The sequence below is a fragment of the Lipotes vexillifer genome, unplaced genomic scaffold (assembly GCF_000442215.2).
Source record: "Lipotes vexillifer unplaced genomic scaffold, Lipotes_vexillifer_v1.1 scaffold664, whole genome shotgun sequence".
Lineage (NCBI taxonomy): Eukaryota > Metazoa > Chordata > Mammalia > Artiodactyla > Lipotidae > Lipotes > Lipotes vexillifer.
In genome coordinates, this window is record NW_006782421.1 from 1224095 (window position 1) to 1239125 (window position 15031).

The following is a 15031-nucleotide window of genomic DNA, read 5'->3' on the forward strand; positions in this document are numbered from 1 at the left end:
AATAGATGCAAAGCATCTGACAAAATTCAACACCCATTTATAAAAGCTCTCAACAAAGAGGGAATGTACCTCAACATAATAAAGTCTGTGTATGACTATCATATACAACTGTGGAAAGCCAAAAGCTTTTCCTCTAAGGTCAGGAACAAGACAAGGATACTCACTCTGGTCACTTTTACTTAACACAGTACTGCAAGTCAAAGCCACAGCAATTAGGCAAGAAAAAGAAATAAAATGCATCTAAACTGAAAAGGAAGAAAAACTGTCACTGTTTACAGATGACATAATACCACACACAGAAAACCTTAAAGACTCCACCAAAAAATTGTTAGAACTAATAAATGAATTCAGTAAAGCTGCAGGATATAAAATTAATATACAGAAACCTGGTGTGTTTCTATACACTAATAATGAACTATCAGAAAGAGAAATCAAGAAAACAATCCCACTCACAATTGAATCAGAAAGAATAAAAACCTAGGAATAAATTCAGCCAAAGAGGTGAAAGACCTGCACACCGAAAACTGTGAAACACTCTCTGCTGAAGGAAACTGAAGAAGACACAAATAAATGGAAAGATATTCCGGGCTCACGGATTGGCAGAATTAATACCATTAATATGTCCATGCTACCCAAAGCAATCTACAGATTTAATGCAATCCCTACCAAAATTCCAGTGGCATTTTTCACAGAACTAGAACAAATAATTCTAAAGATTGTGTGGAAACACCAAAGATCCCGAATAGCCAAAGCAATCTTGAGAGAGAAGAACAAAGTTGGAGATATCATGCTCCCTGGTTTCAAACTATACTACAAAGCTATAGAAATAAAAAAGTAGTATGGTATTGGTATAAAAACGGACCTACAGATCAGTGGAACAGAATAGAGAGTCCAGAAATAAAACCGCACAGGTATGGTCAATGTACGACATAGGAGGCAAGAGTATACAACGAGGAAAGGACAGTCTCTTCAATAAGTGGTGCTGGGAAAACTGGACAGCTACATGCACAAGAATGAAACTGGACCACTATCTTACACCACATACAAAAATAAACTCAAAATGGGTTAAAGACTTGAAAGACTTGTAAGACTTGAAACCATAAGAATCCTGGAAGAAAACATCGGCAGTAAGCTTCTGACGTCAGTCTTAGCCGTGTTTTTTTGGGTCTGACCCCAAAGGCAAGGACAACAACAGCAAAAATAAACAAATGGGACGGCCTCAAACTAAAAAGCTTCTGCACAGCAAAGGAAACCATCAACAAAATGAAACGGCAACCTACTGAATGGAGAAGGTGTTTGCAAATTATATCTGATAAAGGGTTAATATCCAAAATATATATAAAGAACTCATACAAATCAACAATAAAAACCAAACTAATTAAAAAATGGGCATAGGATCTAAATGGACATTTTTTTCAAAGAAGACATACAAATGGCCAAGAGACACATGAAAGGATGCTCAACAATACTAGTAATTAGGGAAATGCAAATCAAAACTACAATGAGCTGTCACCTCACACCTGTCATGATAGCTATTATCAAAAAGACGAGAAATAACAAATGCTGGCAAGGGGCTTCCCTGGTGGCACAGTGTTTGAGAGTCCACCTGCCGATGCAGGGGACACGGGTTCGTGCCCCGGTCCGGGAAGATCCCACATGCCGCGGAGCGGCTGGGCCCGTGAGCCATGGCCGCCGAGCCTGTGCGTCCGGAGCCTGTGCTCCGCAACGGGAGAGGTCACAACAGTGAGAGGCCCGTGTACCACACACACACACACACACACACACACACACACACAAATGCTGGCAAGGATGTGGAGAAAAGGCTACATCTGTACACTGTTGGTTGGAATGTAAATTCGTGCAGCCACTACAGAATATGAGAAATTAAAGATATAACTACCACATGATCTAGCAATTTCACTTCTGGGTATCTACTTGAAAAAAATGAAAACACTAACTTGCAAAGATATATACTCCTCTATATTCACTGCAGTATTATTTCCAGTAGCCAAGATATGGAAACAACCTAAGTAGCCATCAATGGATAAAGAAGACGTGGAATACTACTTAACCATAAAAAGAAAGAAATCTTGCCACGTGCAACATGGATAGACCTTGAGGGTTTTATGCTAAGTGAAATAAATCAGACACAGAAAGACAAATAGTGCATGATTTCACTTATATATGGAATCTAAAAAGCAAAACAAAACCCAGACCCATGGATACAGAGAATAGTTTGATCGGTTGCCAGAGGGGAGTAGAGGTTGAGGGGCGAGATGAACTGGGTGAAGGGGATTAAGAATACAGACTTCCAGTCATAAAATAAGTAATAAATTAAATAAACAATGGGGATGTACTGTATAGTATGGGGAATATAGTCAATAATACTGTGTTAACTTTGTATGATGACAGATGGTAACTGCACGTACACTGTGGTGATCATTTCGTAAGGTAGAGAAATGTTGAATTGTCATGTTGTACACATGAAACTGATATAATATTGTACGTCAAGTATACTTCAAATAAATAAATAAATACACTCCTATAGGTTTGGCCACGAAGCCAAAAGGATCAGAAGAACTGTACAGTTATCAATACTAACCTTAAACACACAAAAGGCTCTGGGCACAAATACCTGCTCATTTACTTGCTCCCGACTCTCTTAGTTTGGGTATCAGTCTCTGAGGACGGCAAGTGAACTGCTCTACTTTCAATAACTTACCGATTACTATCACTTGCTGCACTGACCTAAGAGTTTTTTTCCTTCATTCTAGGTAAAAATTTTTCCCTTAAGAACATCCAAAAAGGATAAAACCAACAACAACTGGTGAGTGGCAGAACTCCCATTTATACTGGTGCGATTAGAGTATTAGAAAGTCAGGCTACAGAACGACAAGGGGGGGGGGGTTAATCCTGGAAACTTTAAATGTTTACTTTAAAAATAAACAATGATTCACTTGTAATTCTAGATTTTATTTTCAAATAATCCCTAACATAAAACACACTGTCTTCTAATTTCCTCCTAGTAAAACTTAGCTCTCTAGCCTAGGGAAGCTAGCCTTTGAAGTGGAGCTACTGCTCCCCTCTCCCAGATGTGCTGCAAAACAGGAGCCCTCTGTTACCGGAAGCAGCAGAGGTAGAGCGGGTGCAATAAGTTCTCAGGGGAACGCTGGGGAGCTGTGCATCAGGCAGCAGCGCTACTCCACCTCACCCGCCCGCGACTCTGCAGCCCACGCAGGAGAGGGCGGTAAAACCTTGGCGACGTAACTACTCAAACATGAATGACGACAGATCCTCTGCTACTTCTGCTGAATAAGCAGACACCCCAGATACGATTCCAGTATTTAGTGGAGTCACTGTGAAACAGGTGCCTCGCATCAGAATCAGAAGAAGTGGGAGAAAGCTGGAAGTCGATGTTAAACGGAGTCTCAAAGGAACACACAGTTCCTCTTGTTACACAGAGATACATTAACTGATTGAACTAAAATATTTGGTTTGGACTGATTTGTATATATTGTCAGAATGACAGAAAAGTCTTAGCTTTTGTATAAGACATAGCCCCTTTCACCATTCAAAGAAGGTTTACGATTGAGGCCATTTGAAGATACTTTAAAATTCTAAACCTTAATATAAATGAACACCAATCCATCGTATTCAAATTATGAACACACCCAAAGTTTTCCAAGTTTCCATTTGTGCAAGTTTTTTCTTTTCCAGATTAACTTAATGGTACTTTTAGAGGTATCATTAGAGTCCATTATGCCAAGCTGTGGGTTAAAAACCCAGAAGAAAGCACCGACTTGAAGTTCATCAACATTCGTGGAAAACTGTAAAAATCAAATGGGATGGTGTTTGTCAATCAGTTTTTATAAATCTGAACTGTTTGAGAATCATATTTAAAAATTTAAGGGTACAAACTTCACATCTTTAGCAAAGGAAAAACTCAGGGAAAAGATCAAAGTAAAAAGAACAGAATTGAGATTAGAAATCCATTTTAAGCCCAAATGACGTCTTCATAAGTTAATATTAATCCTTTAATTATAAATTTCAAAGGTTTAAGTAGTTTCTATGACCTTAGCTTTGAATAATTGTACCATATGGAGCTTTTCTTAAATTTGAAAAAGATGCTGAATTGTTGCTCAAAGCCTTTTAATGACTTCAGGCTGGCAGAATTCCAGTATAATCCTTCAGACACCATTAAAATTACAGACCAGGAGCCCAAGCGGGTAAGGACTGTGTCAATTTCATAAGAGCATTTTACTTAGTACCGTGCGGAAAATGCTTGACGTGTTCATATATTTAAAAATATCAAATCGTGAAGCTTAAAACAACTCCTTATACTGGAGACTTCACAAAGGAATTGAGAGATGACACTAAATACAAATAAGAATTTTGTGTATCATAAAATTAAATGACAAAATTAAAAGGCAAATACCAAAAGTACCTGCCACAAAGAGCGTCACCATCCTAAACATAAACAAGTTTATATAAGGTGATGAGGATAACACTAGGACATAAACAGAAGAGAAACTGACAAAGGGGGTGAACAAGCACTTCTCAGAAAATGAAACACGAATAACGAATCTATTATATATGTTCAGTCTCACTCTTAAAAATGCAAATTAGAAACAATTAACGTTTTTCACCACCCCCCTCCCCAAATCAAAGAAGAGGTTTAATACTAAGGACTGTCTAGATAAAACAGATATTCTGCTGGGGAAAATACAAATTAGTACAACCGTTGTGAAAAGCAATTTGACCCTGTAATTCTACTGGGATCTTAAACTAAGGGGGAGAAAATGGAAATGTTGACAAAATTTGATGTATGAAGATGTTAATTTTTGCATCAATTTACATAAAAAGTTTAAAGCTAAATGTTTAAAAATAAAGGAATTTCACACTAAATCATGCTACATCCATAAAACACAGTATTATGAAAAAATGAAAACAACATTTTCAAAGAATTCCAAATGACACTGGAATATTATTAGCGTAGCTCTTAAAAAAGCAAAAGGCATAGCTGTTTATTTAGTATGATCTCAGTCAGCTAAGTTAATATAGCTATTTTATGTACATATTAAATTACTACTATTGGTTATCTCCGGGTGGTGACAGTAACAAGGAATTTTACACCTCTCTATTTCCCATATTTTCTAAAATATCTTCTATTTCAAGAAAGGCTATTTTTAAAATAGCTGAATAGATTTCTGAAAGAATGGTAAATTTTAAATACCAAAGTTTCTTTTTGTTTGTTTTTTGGGTTTTTTTTTTTTTTTTTTGGGGTAAGTGGGCCTCTCACAGCTGTGGCCTCTCCTGTCGCGGAGCACAGGCTCTGGACGCGCAGGCTCAGCGGCCATGGCTCACGGGCCCAGCCGTTCCGCGTCATGTGGGATCTTCCGGGACCGGGGCACGAACCCATGTCCTCTGCATCGGCAGGCGGACTCTCAACCACTGCGCCACCAGGGAAATCCCCAGAATACCAACCTTTTAATCAAACATCTGAGAGTTACCCACGACCATCATTTAGTAATAATGTTCTTTAATTTTTCAAAGGTTCAGATTTTATGGACTTTGTTTCAATTTGGTTTGAAAAGATTTTAAAAGGCTGGAAAAGCAGCTTTCACTTTGCAAATGTCAATCATTTATTCTCTTGGATTCTCTATTTCAAGTATTTTGACCTTGTGGAGGTATTTCATGTTTCTCTTAACTCAGAGCCATTGAAGATATCACTGGAGTCTAAATCGCTGCTGACAGAAACTCAGGGAGGATCTGGACTTAGGAATTCTTTTATAACCTTAACATTGTAAGCGCTACTGAAACAACCCAGACCCACAGGGAAGGTTACATTTAGATTATTTATTATTCTGGGGTTATTCTCTCCTCTTTGAACCTCAACTTTATACTTAATGAGAGAAAATCAATTTCTAAATCCCTCAGTTCTCACTGGATTTTGAAACACTAGCAAATATTTTAACTTTCAGATTTATTTAAAAATGATAAAACATTAAACCTTTTATAAGACATAGTGAGAAGAATTCAAGTAACATGCACGATGACACAACAGGCTCGCAAGAGAATTATCTATCAATTCATGAGAGCTAATTCAAATTTTTATAGGGAGAACTCAAATATCTATTAATTTTTAAAACTATCTTTAAAAAATGTTATGCTTTGCATTTAACTTACTAATATGAAGGGGATTACAACAATAAAAAATGAATATTTGAATATAAAGGTGTATCTTGTCCTACCCAAAGTACATATAATGGGTTGAAACCAAATTTGGATGAATCAATGGCAATTTTTTATTTATTCATATTACCATTCACAGTAGCACAAACTGTAGAACTGAATCTCTAAGTTCATCCTTCATTCTTTTATTCACTTAACATTTATGAACGCCTACTTTGTACGAGGCACCGTGCGTGATCCTGAAGCTTTGGAAACGAATATTTCACAAGGGCTGTTTCAGGGAACTCACAGTTCTGTTCTCACTGCGTGGGGAACTCCTTCAACTAGTTAAGGAAAACTATGCATCAATGGGAAAATGCAAATTACTCTTTGCATCAAGAGCAGAGCACTTGTATTTTATCATACGGACTCTGGAACTCATGGCACTAACATGGCAACTTAATGCTCTCCACCTGTCCCCCAGACCCTCCTGATGCCACCAAGTGCCTGCATTCTAGCTCATTATCCACGTCAGCTAAAATCACTCCACTGAAACCCCGCTTCTATCTTCCTGTATCACTTGTGTTCTCAGTTCAGTTCAGCGCATTCCATTCTTCCAGACTCACCCCGCCACGCTCTGTTCTCTCCCTGCAGAACCCTAATCCTACCCGTGCACCTTCCCCCCATCCCCTTCCTTCAGCTGCATCCCAACCATCTGCTCAGCCTGCAGCCCGGGGGACGGTCCCACTCGTCTTGAAATTCCTCGCTCTGCACAGACTGCGGTGATGCTCTACTAAGGATCCGGATGACACCAGACAGAAGCTCTTCTCGAGGCTTGTCACAGACTCCTTTGTATCCTTCCCAATTCTCTCCTTCCTTCCTCCCCCTAGAAAGTCACGGCTCCTGCCATGCCCTCCTTGACGTACACAGGTGAGCACCCACCATGGGCCAAGTTTTCTAGACCCTGGCAGTGCAGAAACGAACGAGATGGACAAGGTCCTGCTAATGAGGTTATGGTCTAATGGGGGGTGGGCGTTGCAAATAAACAAGTAAAACAATGAAGATGTATTCAGAGAGTGAGACGAGCTGTGAAGACCTCGGGAGGTGCTGAGGAGGGCGGGGGACAAGCGGGAGGACGACTATAGGAGAACGTGCGCGAGAGCACCCCAGGCAGGGAGAGTGAGGCGGGTCCCAGGAGCAGAGCCCTGCCTGCCTCGCTCACGCCCTGGACGCTCGGGTCACAAGCCGCGGTGCCGCGCGGGTCTCTCATCCCCCTCTCCCTCTTCCAGGCATTTCCAGGTGTTTCCACCTAAGCGCCCTCCGTAACTCCGGCTGCTCTCCGGGCGACACCTCCCTGGAGCGTCAGGCTCCCCCCTCATCTCCAGCCCCTCGCTCCCCCCTCCCTGACCCCTGCAGCTGTGCTCCGTCCACACCGCCACCTGCAGCGCTCCGTCCAAGGTCATCAACGATTCTCGGTTTCCAATCCTGGGGCCCTTCTCTCACCCTCAGCCTTCCGGGTCTTCTGTCGCATTCTTGGCAAAAGCCTCCTTCCAATACACTGTCCTCCTTCCTTCCCATGAAAATGCCCTCCCGCGTCCCTCTCACCGTAACGGCCCTTCTTGGACCGTTTCCCCGACTTCGCCGCCGAAGCCCTCCGTCTGTACTCCCCCTGCGCAGGCCCCAGTCTGGAGCTACTCCTCCGGTCCTGCTCTTCCTGGGATTCGCTACAAACGTCCCTTCGACCGCAAGGGAACGTCGCAGCTGGGGCCAAATGCAACTGACGTTCATAACCGACTTCATCCTCTACCCCGACCCTAGCCTGTGACATTCCCCGTTCATCCAGGGCGGGGTTTACACCTCACAAGTCTAATCGGCGCCCTGGCTGGGCTGACTCTCAAACACGCCTCCTCTGGCCCGTGCTCACCACGAGGCCCCCACCACATTCCCGTACCTCTGAGGCGCCCTCGGGGACCTGTCACCTGGATTAATCCAGTCCTGCCAACTACCCCTACTCCATGGCACCTTGGAAGGATTCTCCTAATAACCGCTTGAACCTTGACACTTCATGGCTTAAAAACCGTCGGTACCTCCTCACTGTTACCCCATGAATCCTAATACCCACCACAGCTTCGGAGGCCTTCGGCGACCCCCGCCGTCTCCAGGCTCGGCACTGACCACTCTCCCTTGGTTGCCGCTATGCCACGTACATGGGGTTGTTGGCTCTTGCTGTTTTATTCCTGTGGCTTCGAACCTACTAGCAAAATCCTACACATTACCCGCGTCCAGTTCAAGTGACATCCATCTCTTCCAGGTAATTTCCCCCGATTTCCTTAATAGAAAATCATTTCCCCCCAGTTCACACTCTACCTTGCATTACAGTTATCTGTGTATGTGTGTGTGTCCTGCAGCCACTACTGTTTTATAATCTCCTTGAGGACAGTGCCTTTTTTTCCCTTTTTCTGTGTAGCCCCAAAGTGCCTGGGATAATGCCTTTGAGATATAGAAAATATTCAAGAAATACTTGCCAAAGAAATTACCGATGGCTTCTAATACTAATTTCTTTTATTATCTGTAACCTGTCAATTTGTGAGTAACACATATAAACCTATACTTGAAAAATTCATCTCCTATTAAAAAGAAACCTTTAAAATGTGAACACGTGATTCAAGAAAATGAAGGCCTAAACTGTATGTTTTATAAGTCTGGCTTTACTATGTCCAGCGTTTTAAAAAGTCGAGGTGCATTGGTATCCGTGCCATTTAAGCACATTTACTTGGAGATACTTTGAACTTTTGGCGGCAGTGAGCAGAGCTGAGGTGCGGTGTGTGTCAGTTCCCAGCAGCTTCCCCATCGGTCAGGGGGCTAAAACTACTGGGTATCAGGACATTCCCAGTTCCTGACACCTTGTATACTTTGGCATCAAACAGCATGATTCCACGCTGCTCTGAAGGAATGACCGCTAGCATCCTCACTGGAGGTACGAAGGCCCCTCAGCCAGGTCATGTCCCTGTGGCCTGCGCAGCTCTCGCCGTCTCTCACACACAGCAAAGGGCACGTAACTCCGCTCGCTTCGTGGCTCCAGCAAGTCGCCTTGGAATCACGCTGGGCGACTCACTCACACGTTCTCTCTCCCTCCGCCTCCCCCCCCGACCCCCCACTCCCACGTCTGAACCCAAAGCAGATCCCGTCAGCTCTGCCTGCAGACCATCAGACCGTAAGCCAGCCGGACTCGGGTACCAGCTTCAGTGCTACTGGCCAAGCCCAGCATCTCTCAACTCTGGTCTCAATCACTGCAATAGCTTTTGAACTAGTCTCCCCACTTCCACCCTCACCCTCGGCAGGCGGGCGTGGCCCGAGAGCCTGTGCAAACGCCTCGGGTCACATCAGCCCTCTGCTCCAAACCCGCCAGGCTTCCTCTACTTATGGGGGTCAAAGCCAAGCCCTTGCAGTGGCCTCCACAGCCCTACGGGGCCCGGTCTGTCCCCAGAGGCCTCGTCCCTGACCTCAGCCCCTCGTCCTCCCCTCCTCCGTCATCTTTCCCAGCCACACCGGCCTCCCTCCAGGAAGCCAGGCGCACTCCTGCCTCTTCAGAGCCCTCTTTCGGTTTCTCTCTGGGTTCAGAGCCAGGCTGCCACGGGCCCAGTCTGCTGAAATCTGACCCTCAGGTAGATGACGGTACTGATGCAAAGTAAGCACCTTAGGGCCACGATCCAGGTAAAATCAGTAGAGCAGCACCTAGAATGGCATGGTATGCTCTATGAAGGCTTCACATTTAAAGATCAAGAAGAGGTAGGAAAAAAATAAAATTAAAAGATTCTTAAATTACCCTTTCCCAGTGTCTTGATCCCAGGATAGAGGTTGGTCTTAAAGAACTCAAGGGGCAGTTGACAGTTGTGACGATTAATAGCAATTCACTTTTACTACCCGATTAAAATATTTACACTTTTCCAGAACACCAGAAGAACAAATATTTGAGGCCGTCTCTGGAATATAAGTCAACTCAAAATGTGTAAACATTATATTGACATATATTTCAAAAATGTGTAATTCTAAAGAAAGTTCTTTCTTTGAAATATCAATCTGGGAAAATATGTCATCATCTATGGGACACATAAAAAACTGTAAAATCTAGAAATGACCATTAGACAACACGAGAAAGATCTGAAACCTAGTCTCACCTTAGGAAAAGCTCAAGGTGACAGCCCAAATACTCCTAATCGGTATAATATTTGATAATGTTATAACACTTTTCTCACAGTGTATGTTTAATAACTATGGAAGGGATATTCCATACAATCCCTTCCACAGAAGTCAAGAGAAAAGTCAGGAAACTCCCTGAGACATACAGCAAGACAATTAGATTGCTCACTTGAATGGTTTATCAACTGGAGACTAATCCTAAGTCCACCACCTCTTCGAGATTAAATATAACGGTGGCATCAGTGGATTTCAAACACGGGTCTCGACTGTCTATAAAACATCCAGGTGGGCATCTTACCTTTTCCAGCGTCACCTCTGTCTCAGCGGCATGAGTCTTTTTCAGCTCTATTTTCATCTTTTCTGACTCAGCCTTCAGTTTGTTGACGGCAGCCTCGTGGTCCCGAGCAGTCCTTTGCTTCTCCTCTTCACGAAGAACACCGAGCTCCACCAGCTGCTGCTTCCGCTGGGAGTTCACGCTGATCAGCTCTTCTCTCAACTTGTGGACTTGTGCCTCCATGTCAGCAATAACCTTGTTTTTTTAAAATGGGACAATGGTCAGAGGACATGACTAGGAGAGCTGTAGAAGAAGAACTGCAAAAGGCTACCAAACAAAGGAAGTTCACTGCTTCCTTCCTCCTGCTTCCCTCCTTCTCCAATCCCATGGCACCCTTTCTAACTCAGACAGAGATCCTACCTAAAATCGTTTACCATATACGTCACATTTAGTCTTATTTGTTTCAAATCCCTATGTAAATGGAATATTACATGTATTCTTCTGCAACTTGCTTCTTCAAATAGGCAACATTATGTTTCTAAGATTCGTCTAGTACTTGCTACTGTATTTTTTGTTTTTATTTCATTGATTTCTGCTCTTATGTTTGTTATGTCCCTCATTCTACATTCTTGGGTTTTTTATTCTTCTAACTTCTTATCTTGGATGTTTAACTCATTTATTTTTATCCTTTCTTCTTTCCTGGTTTATAAACTTAAGACTATAAATACCGCTCTACCATTGCTTAAGTTTAATCTCTTAGGTTTAGATACACGACATTTTCATTACCATTTAATTCAAAACATTTTGAACTTCCATTTTTATTTTTTTCTTTGACTTATGATCTACTTAGAAGTATGTTTCTTAATTCCCAAACCTATGGGGTATACTAGTTTCCTAGAGCTGTCCCAACAAAGTACGAAAAGCTGGGTGGCTTAAGACAACGTTTATTCTCTCAGAGTTCTACAGGCTGCGAGTCTGAAAGCAACGTGCTGGCAGGGCAGGCTCCTTCTGGAGGCTCTGAGGCAGAGTCTCCCCCAGCTTTCGGTGGCTGCTTGCCATCCTTGCCTTCTCGATGCGTCGCTCCAGCCTCTGCCCCCATCTCCTCATGGCTGTGCTTGTGTGTCCATATCTCTGTGTCCAAATTTCCCTCTTCTTATAAGGACAATGGTCACCTTGGACTTAGGGCTCCTCCTAATCGAGCATGACCTCATTTAACTTGATTACATCTGCAAAGACCCTATTTCCAAACAGGGTCACACTCCCAGCTTCTGGGTGGATATGAAATTTTAGGGGGACAACAACCAATTTAGGATGTGAAGTTTAATGACTGTCTTTTTGTTATTCACTTCTAAGTGCTTTGTGGCCAGAGAATGTACTCCATATTACGTTACTTCTTTGAAAATTTTTGAGATTGCTTCATGGCCAGTTGTACAATTTTTTTTTTTTTTTTTTTTGCAGTACATGGGCCTCTCACTGTTGTGGCCTCTCCTGTTGCGGAGCACAGGCTCAGGATGTGCAGGTTCAGCGGCCATGGCTCACGGGCCCAGCCGCTCCGCGGCATGTGGGATCTTCCCGGACCGGGGCACGAACCTGTGTCCCCTGCATCGGCAGGCGGACTCTCACCCACTGCGCCACCAGGGAAGCCCGTATGGTATATTCTTATCCACGCTTTTAAACCTTTTTGTATCCTCAAGTTTTAGCTATATATCTTATAAATAGCATATATTTTGGAAACTTCCTTTAAAAAATCTCATCAAAGTTTGTCTTTTAAATGGGGCATTTACACAGAAATCTCTTGCATTCCTATACACTAATGATGAAAAATCTGAAAGAGAAATTAAGGAAACACTCTCATTTACCATTGCAACAAAAAGAACAAAAATACCTAGGAATAAACCTACATAAGGAGACAAAAGACCTGTATGCAAAAAACTATAAGACACTGATGAAAGAAATTAAAGATGATACAAACAGATGGAGAGATATACCATGTTCTTGGATTGGAAGAATCAACATTGTGAAAATGACTCTACTATCCAAAGCAATCTACAGATTCAGTGCAACCCCTATCAAACTATCAATGGCATTTTTCACAGAATTAGAACAAAAAATTTCACAATTCATATAGAAACACAAAAGACTCCAAATAGCCAAAGCAATCTTGAGAAAGAAAAACGGAGCTGGAGGAATCAGACTCCCTGACTTCAGACTATACTACAAAGCTACAGTAATCAAGACAGCATGGTACTGGCATAAAAACAGAAATACAGATCAATGGAACAGGATAGAAAGCCCAGAGATAAACCCACGCACCTATGGTCACCTTATCTTTGATAAAGGAGGCAAGAATATACAATGGAGAAAAGACTTCAATAAGTGGTGCTGAGAGAACTGGACAGCTACATGTAAAAGAATGAAATTAGAACACTCCTTAACACCATACACAAAAATAAACTCCAAATGGATTAAAGACCTAAATGTAAGGCCAGACACTATAAAACTCTTAGAGGCAGAACACTCTGTGACATAAATCACAGCAAGATCCTTTTTGACTCACCTCCTGGAGAAACGGAAATAAAAACAAAAATAAACAAGTGGGACTTAATGCAACGTAAAAGGTTTTGCACAGCAGAAGAAACCATAAACAAGACGAAAAGACAACCCTCAAAATGGGAGAAAATATTTGCAAATGAAGCAACTGACAAAGGATTAATCTCCAAACTTTACAAGCAGCTCATGCAGCTCAATATCAAAAAAACAAACAACCCAATCCAAAAATGGGCAGAAGACCTAAATAGACATTTCTCCAAAGAAGATACACAGACTGCCAACAAACACATGAAAGGATGCTCAACATCACTAATCATTGGAGAAATGCAGATCAAAACTACAATGAGGTATCACCTCACACCAGTCAGGATGGCCATCATCAAAAAATCTGCAAACAATAAATGCTGGAGAGGGTGTGGAATAAAGGGAACCGTCTTGCACTGTGATACAACCACTATGGAGAACAGTATGGAGGCTCCTTAAAAAACTAAAAGTAGAACTACCATCCGACCCAGCAATCCCACTGCTGGGCATATACCCTGAGAAAACCATAATTCTAAGAGAGTCATGTACCACAATGTTCATTGCAGCTCTATTTACAATAGCCAGGACATGGAAGCAACCTAGGTGTCCATCAACAGATGAATGGATAAAGATGTGGCGCATATACACAATGGAATATTACTCAGCCATAAAAAGAAACGAAATTGAGTTATCTGTAGTAAGGTGGATGGACCTAGGGTCTGTCACAGAGAATGAAGTAAGTCAGAAAGAGAAAAACAAATACCGTATGCTAACACATATATATGGATGCTTTAAAAAAAAAAAAAAGGTTCTGAAGAACCTAGGGGAAGGACAGGAATAAAGATGCAGACATAGAGAATGGATTTGAGGACACAGTGAGGGAAAGGTAAGCTGGGACGAAGTGAGAGAGTAGCATTGACATATATACACTACCAAGTGTAAAATAGTTAGCTAGTGGGAAGCAGCCGCATAGCACAGGGAGATCAGCTCGGTGCTTTGTGTCCACCTAGAGGGGTGGGATAGGGAGGGTGGGAGGGAGACGCAAGAGGGAGGAGATATGGGGATATATGTATACACATAGCTGATTCACTCTGTTATACAGCAGAAACTAACACACCATTGTAAAGCAATTATACTCCAATTAAGATGTTAAATTAATTAAATAAATAAATAAATAAATAAATAAATAAATGGGGCATTTATTCCAATGTAGTCCATTAGTTTGTACATGCTAACATATGTGCCTTTATTTTTTTCTCTTATTTTGTGCTGTTTGCCCTATGCTCTGTATGTTTTGTTTTTCTCCCCCCTTTTCCTTCTTTTATTCTAAATGAATAAATGTTTTCCTCCTTCAACTTTCTTCTCTCTGGTTTGGAAGTGATACACTATATTTTCTTTAGTGCTTACAGTAAGAGGCCTCAATACCCATGTTTCACTTATCAAATTTTAAAGTTAATTATTTTTTATATGCTCTTAAACAACGAAAGAAACTTAGGACATTTTTAAGCCCTGTGGCAGTCTCCCATATTTATATGCTAGAGTTGTTATTTTCAGCTTATTTCATTTTTATCAACTCAAAATTGCTAATTATTCAGTAGCTGCTTAGATATATCCATATATTTCCTCCTGTCTTGTCTCCTCATTCCTTCTTGCAACTCTGACCTTCCATACAAGCATTTTCCTTTAGCCCCAAGCACACCCTTTAAGTTCTTTAAAGAAGTTTAGTGGCAAGCACTCTCAGTTTTCACTAATCTGAAAATATTTTTAGGGGTGTTGTTGAAAAGTCAGCTGCTATTCATTGGAAGATAATTT

The 15031-nt window shown here is 41.8% G+C and overlaps 1 protein-coding gene across 2 annotated transcripts in view; it reads right to left on the reverse strand.

The window, feature by feature from the left end:
- CEP112 (centrosomal protein 112) overlaps positions 1-15031 on the reverse strand; it is a 432986-nt gene that overhangs the window by 148420 nt on the left and 269535 nt on the right. For both annotated transcript variants that reach the window (XM_007455273.1, XM_007455274.1), the window contains one exon: positions 10670-10900. In XM_007455273.1, the coding sequence (XP_007455335.1) occupies positions 10670-10900 (231 nt within the window). The remainder of the gene's footprint in view (positions 1-10669; positions 10901-15031) is intronic.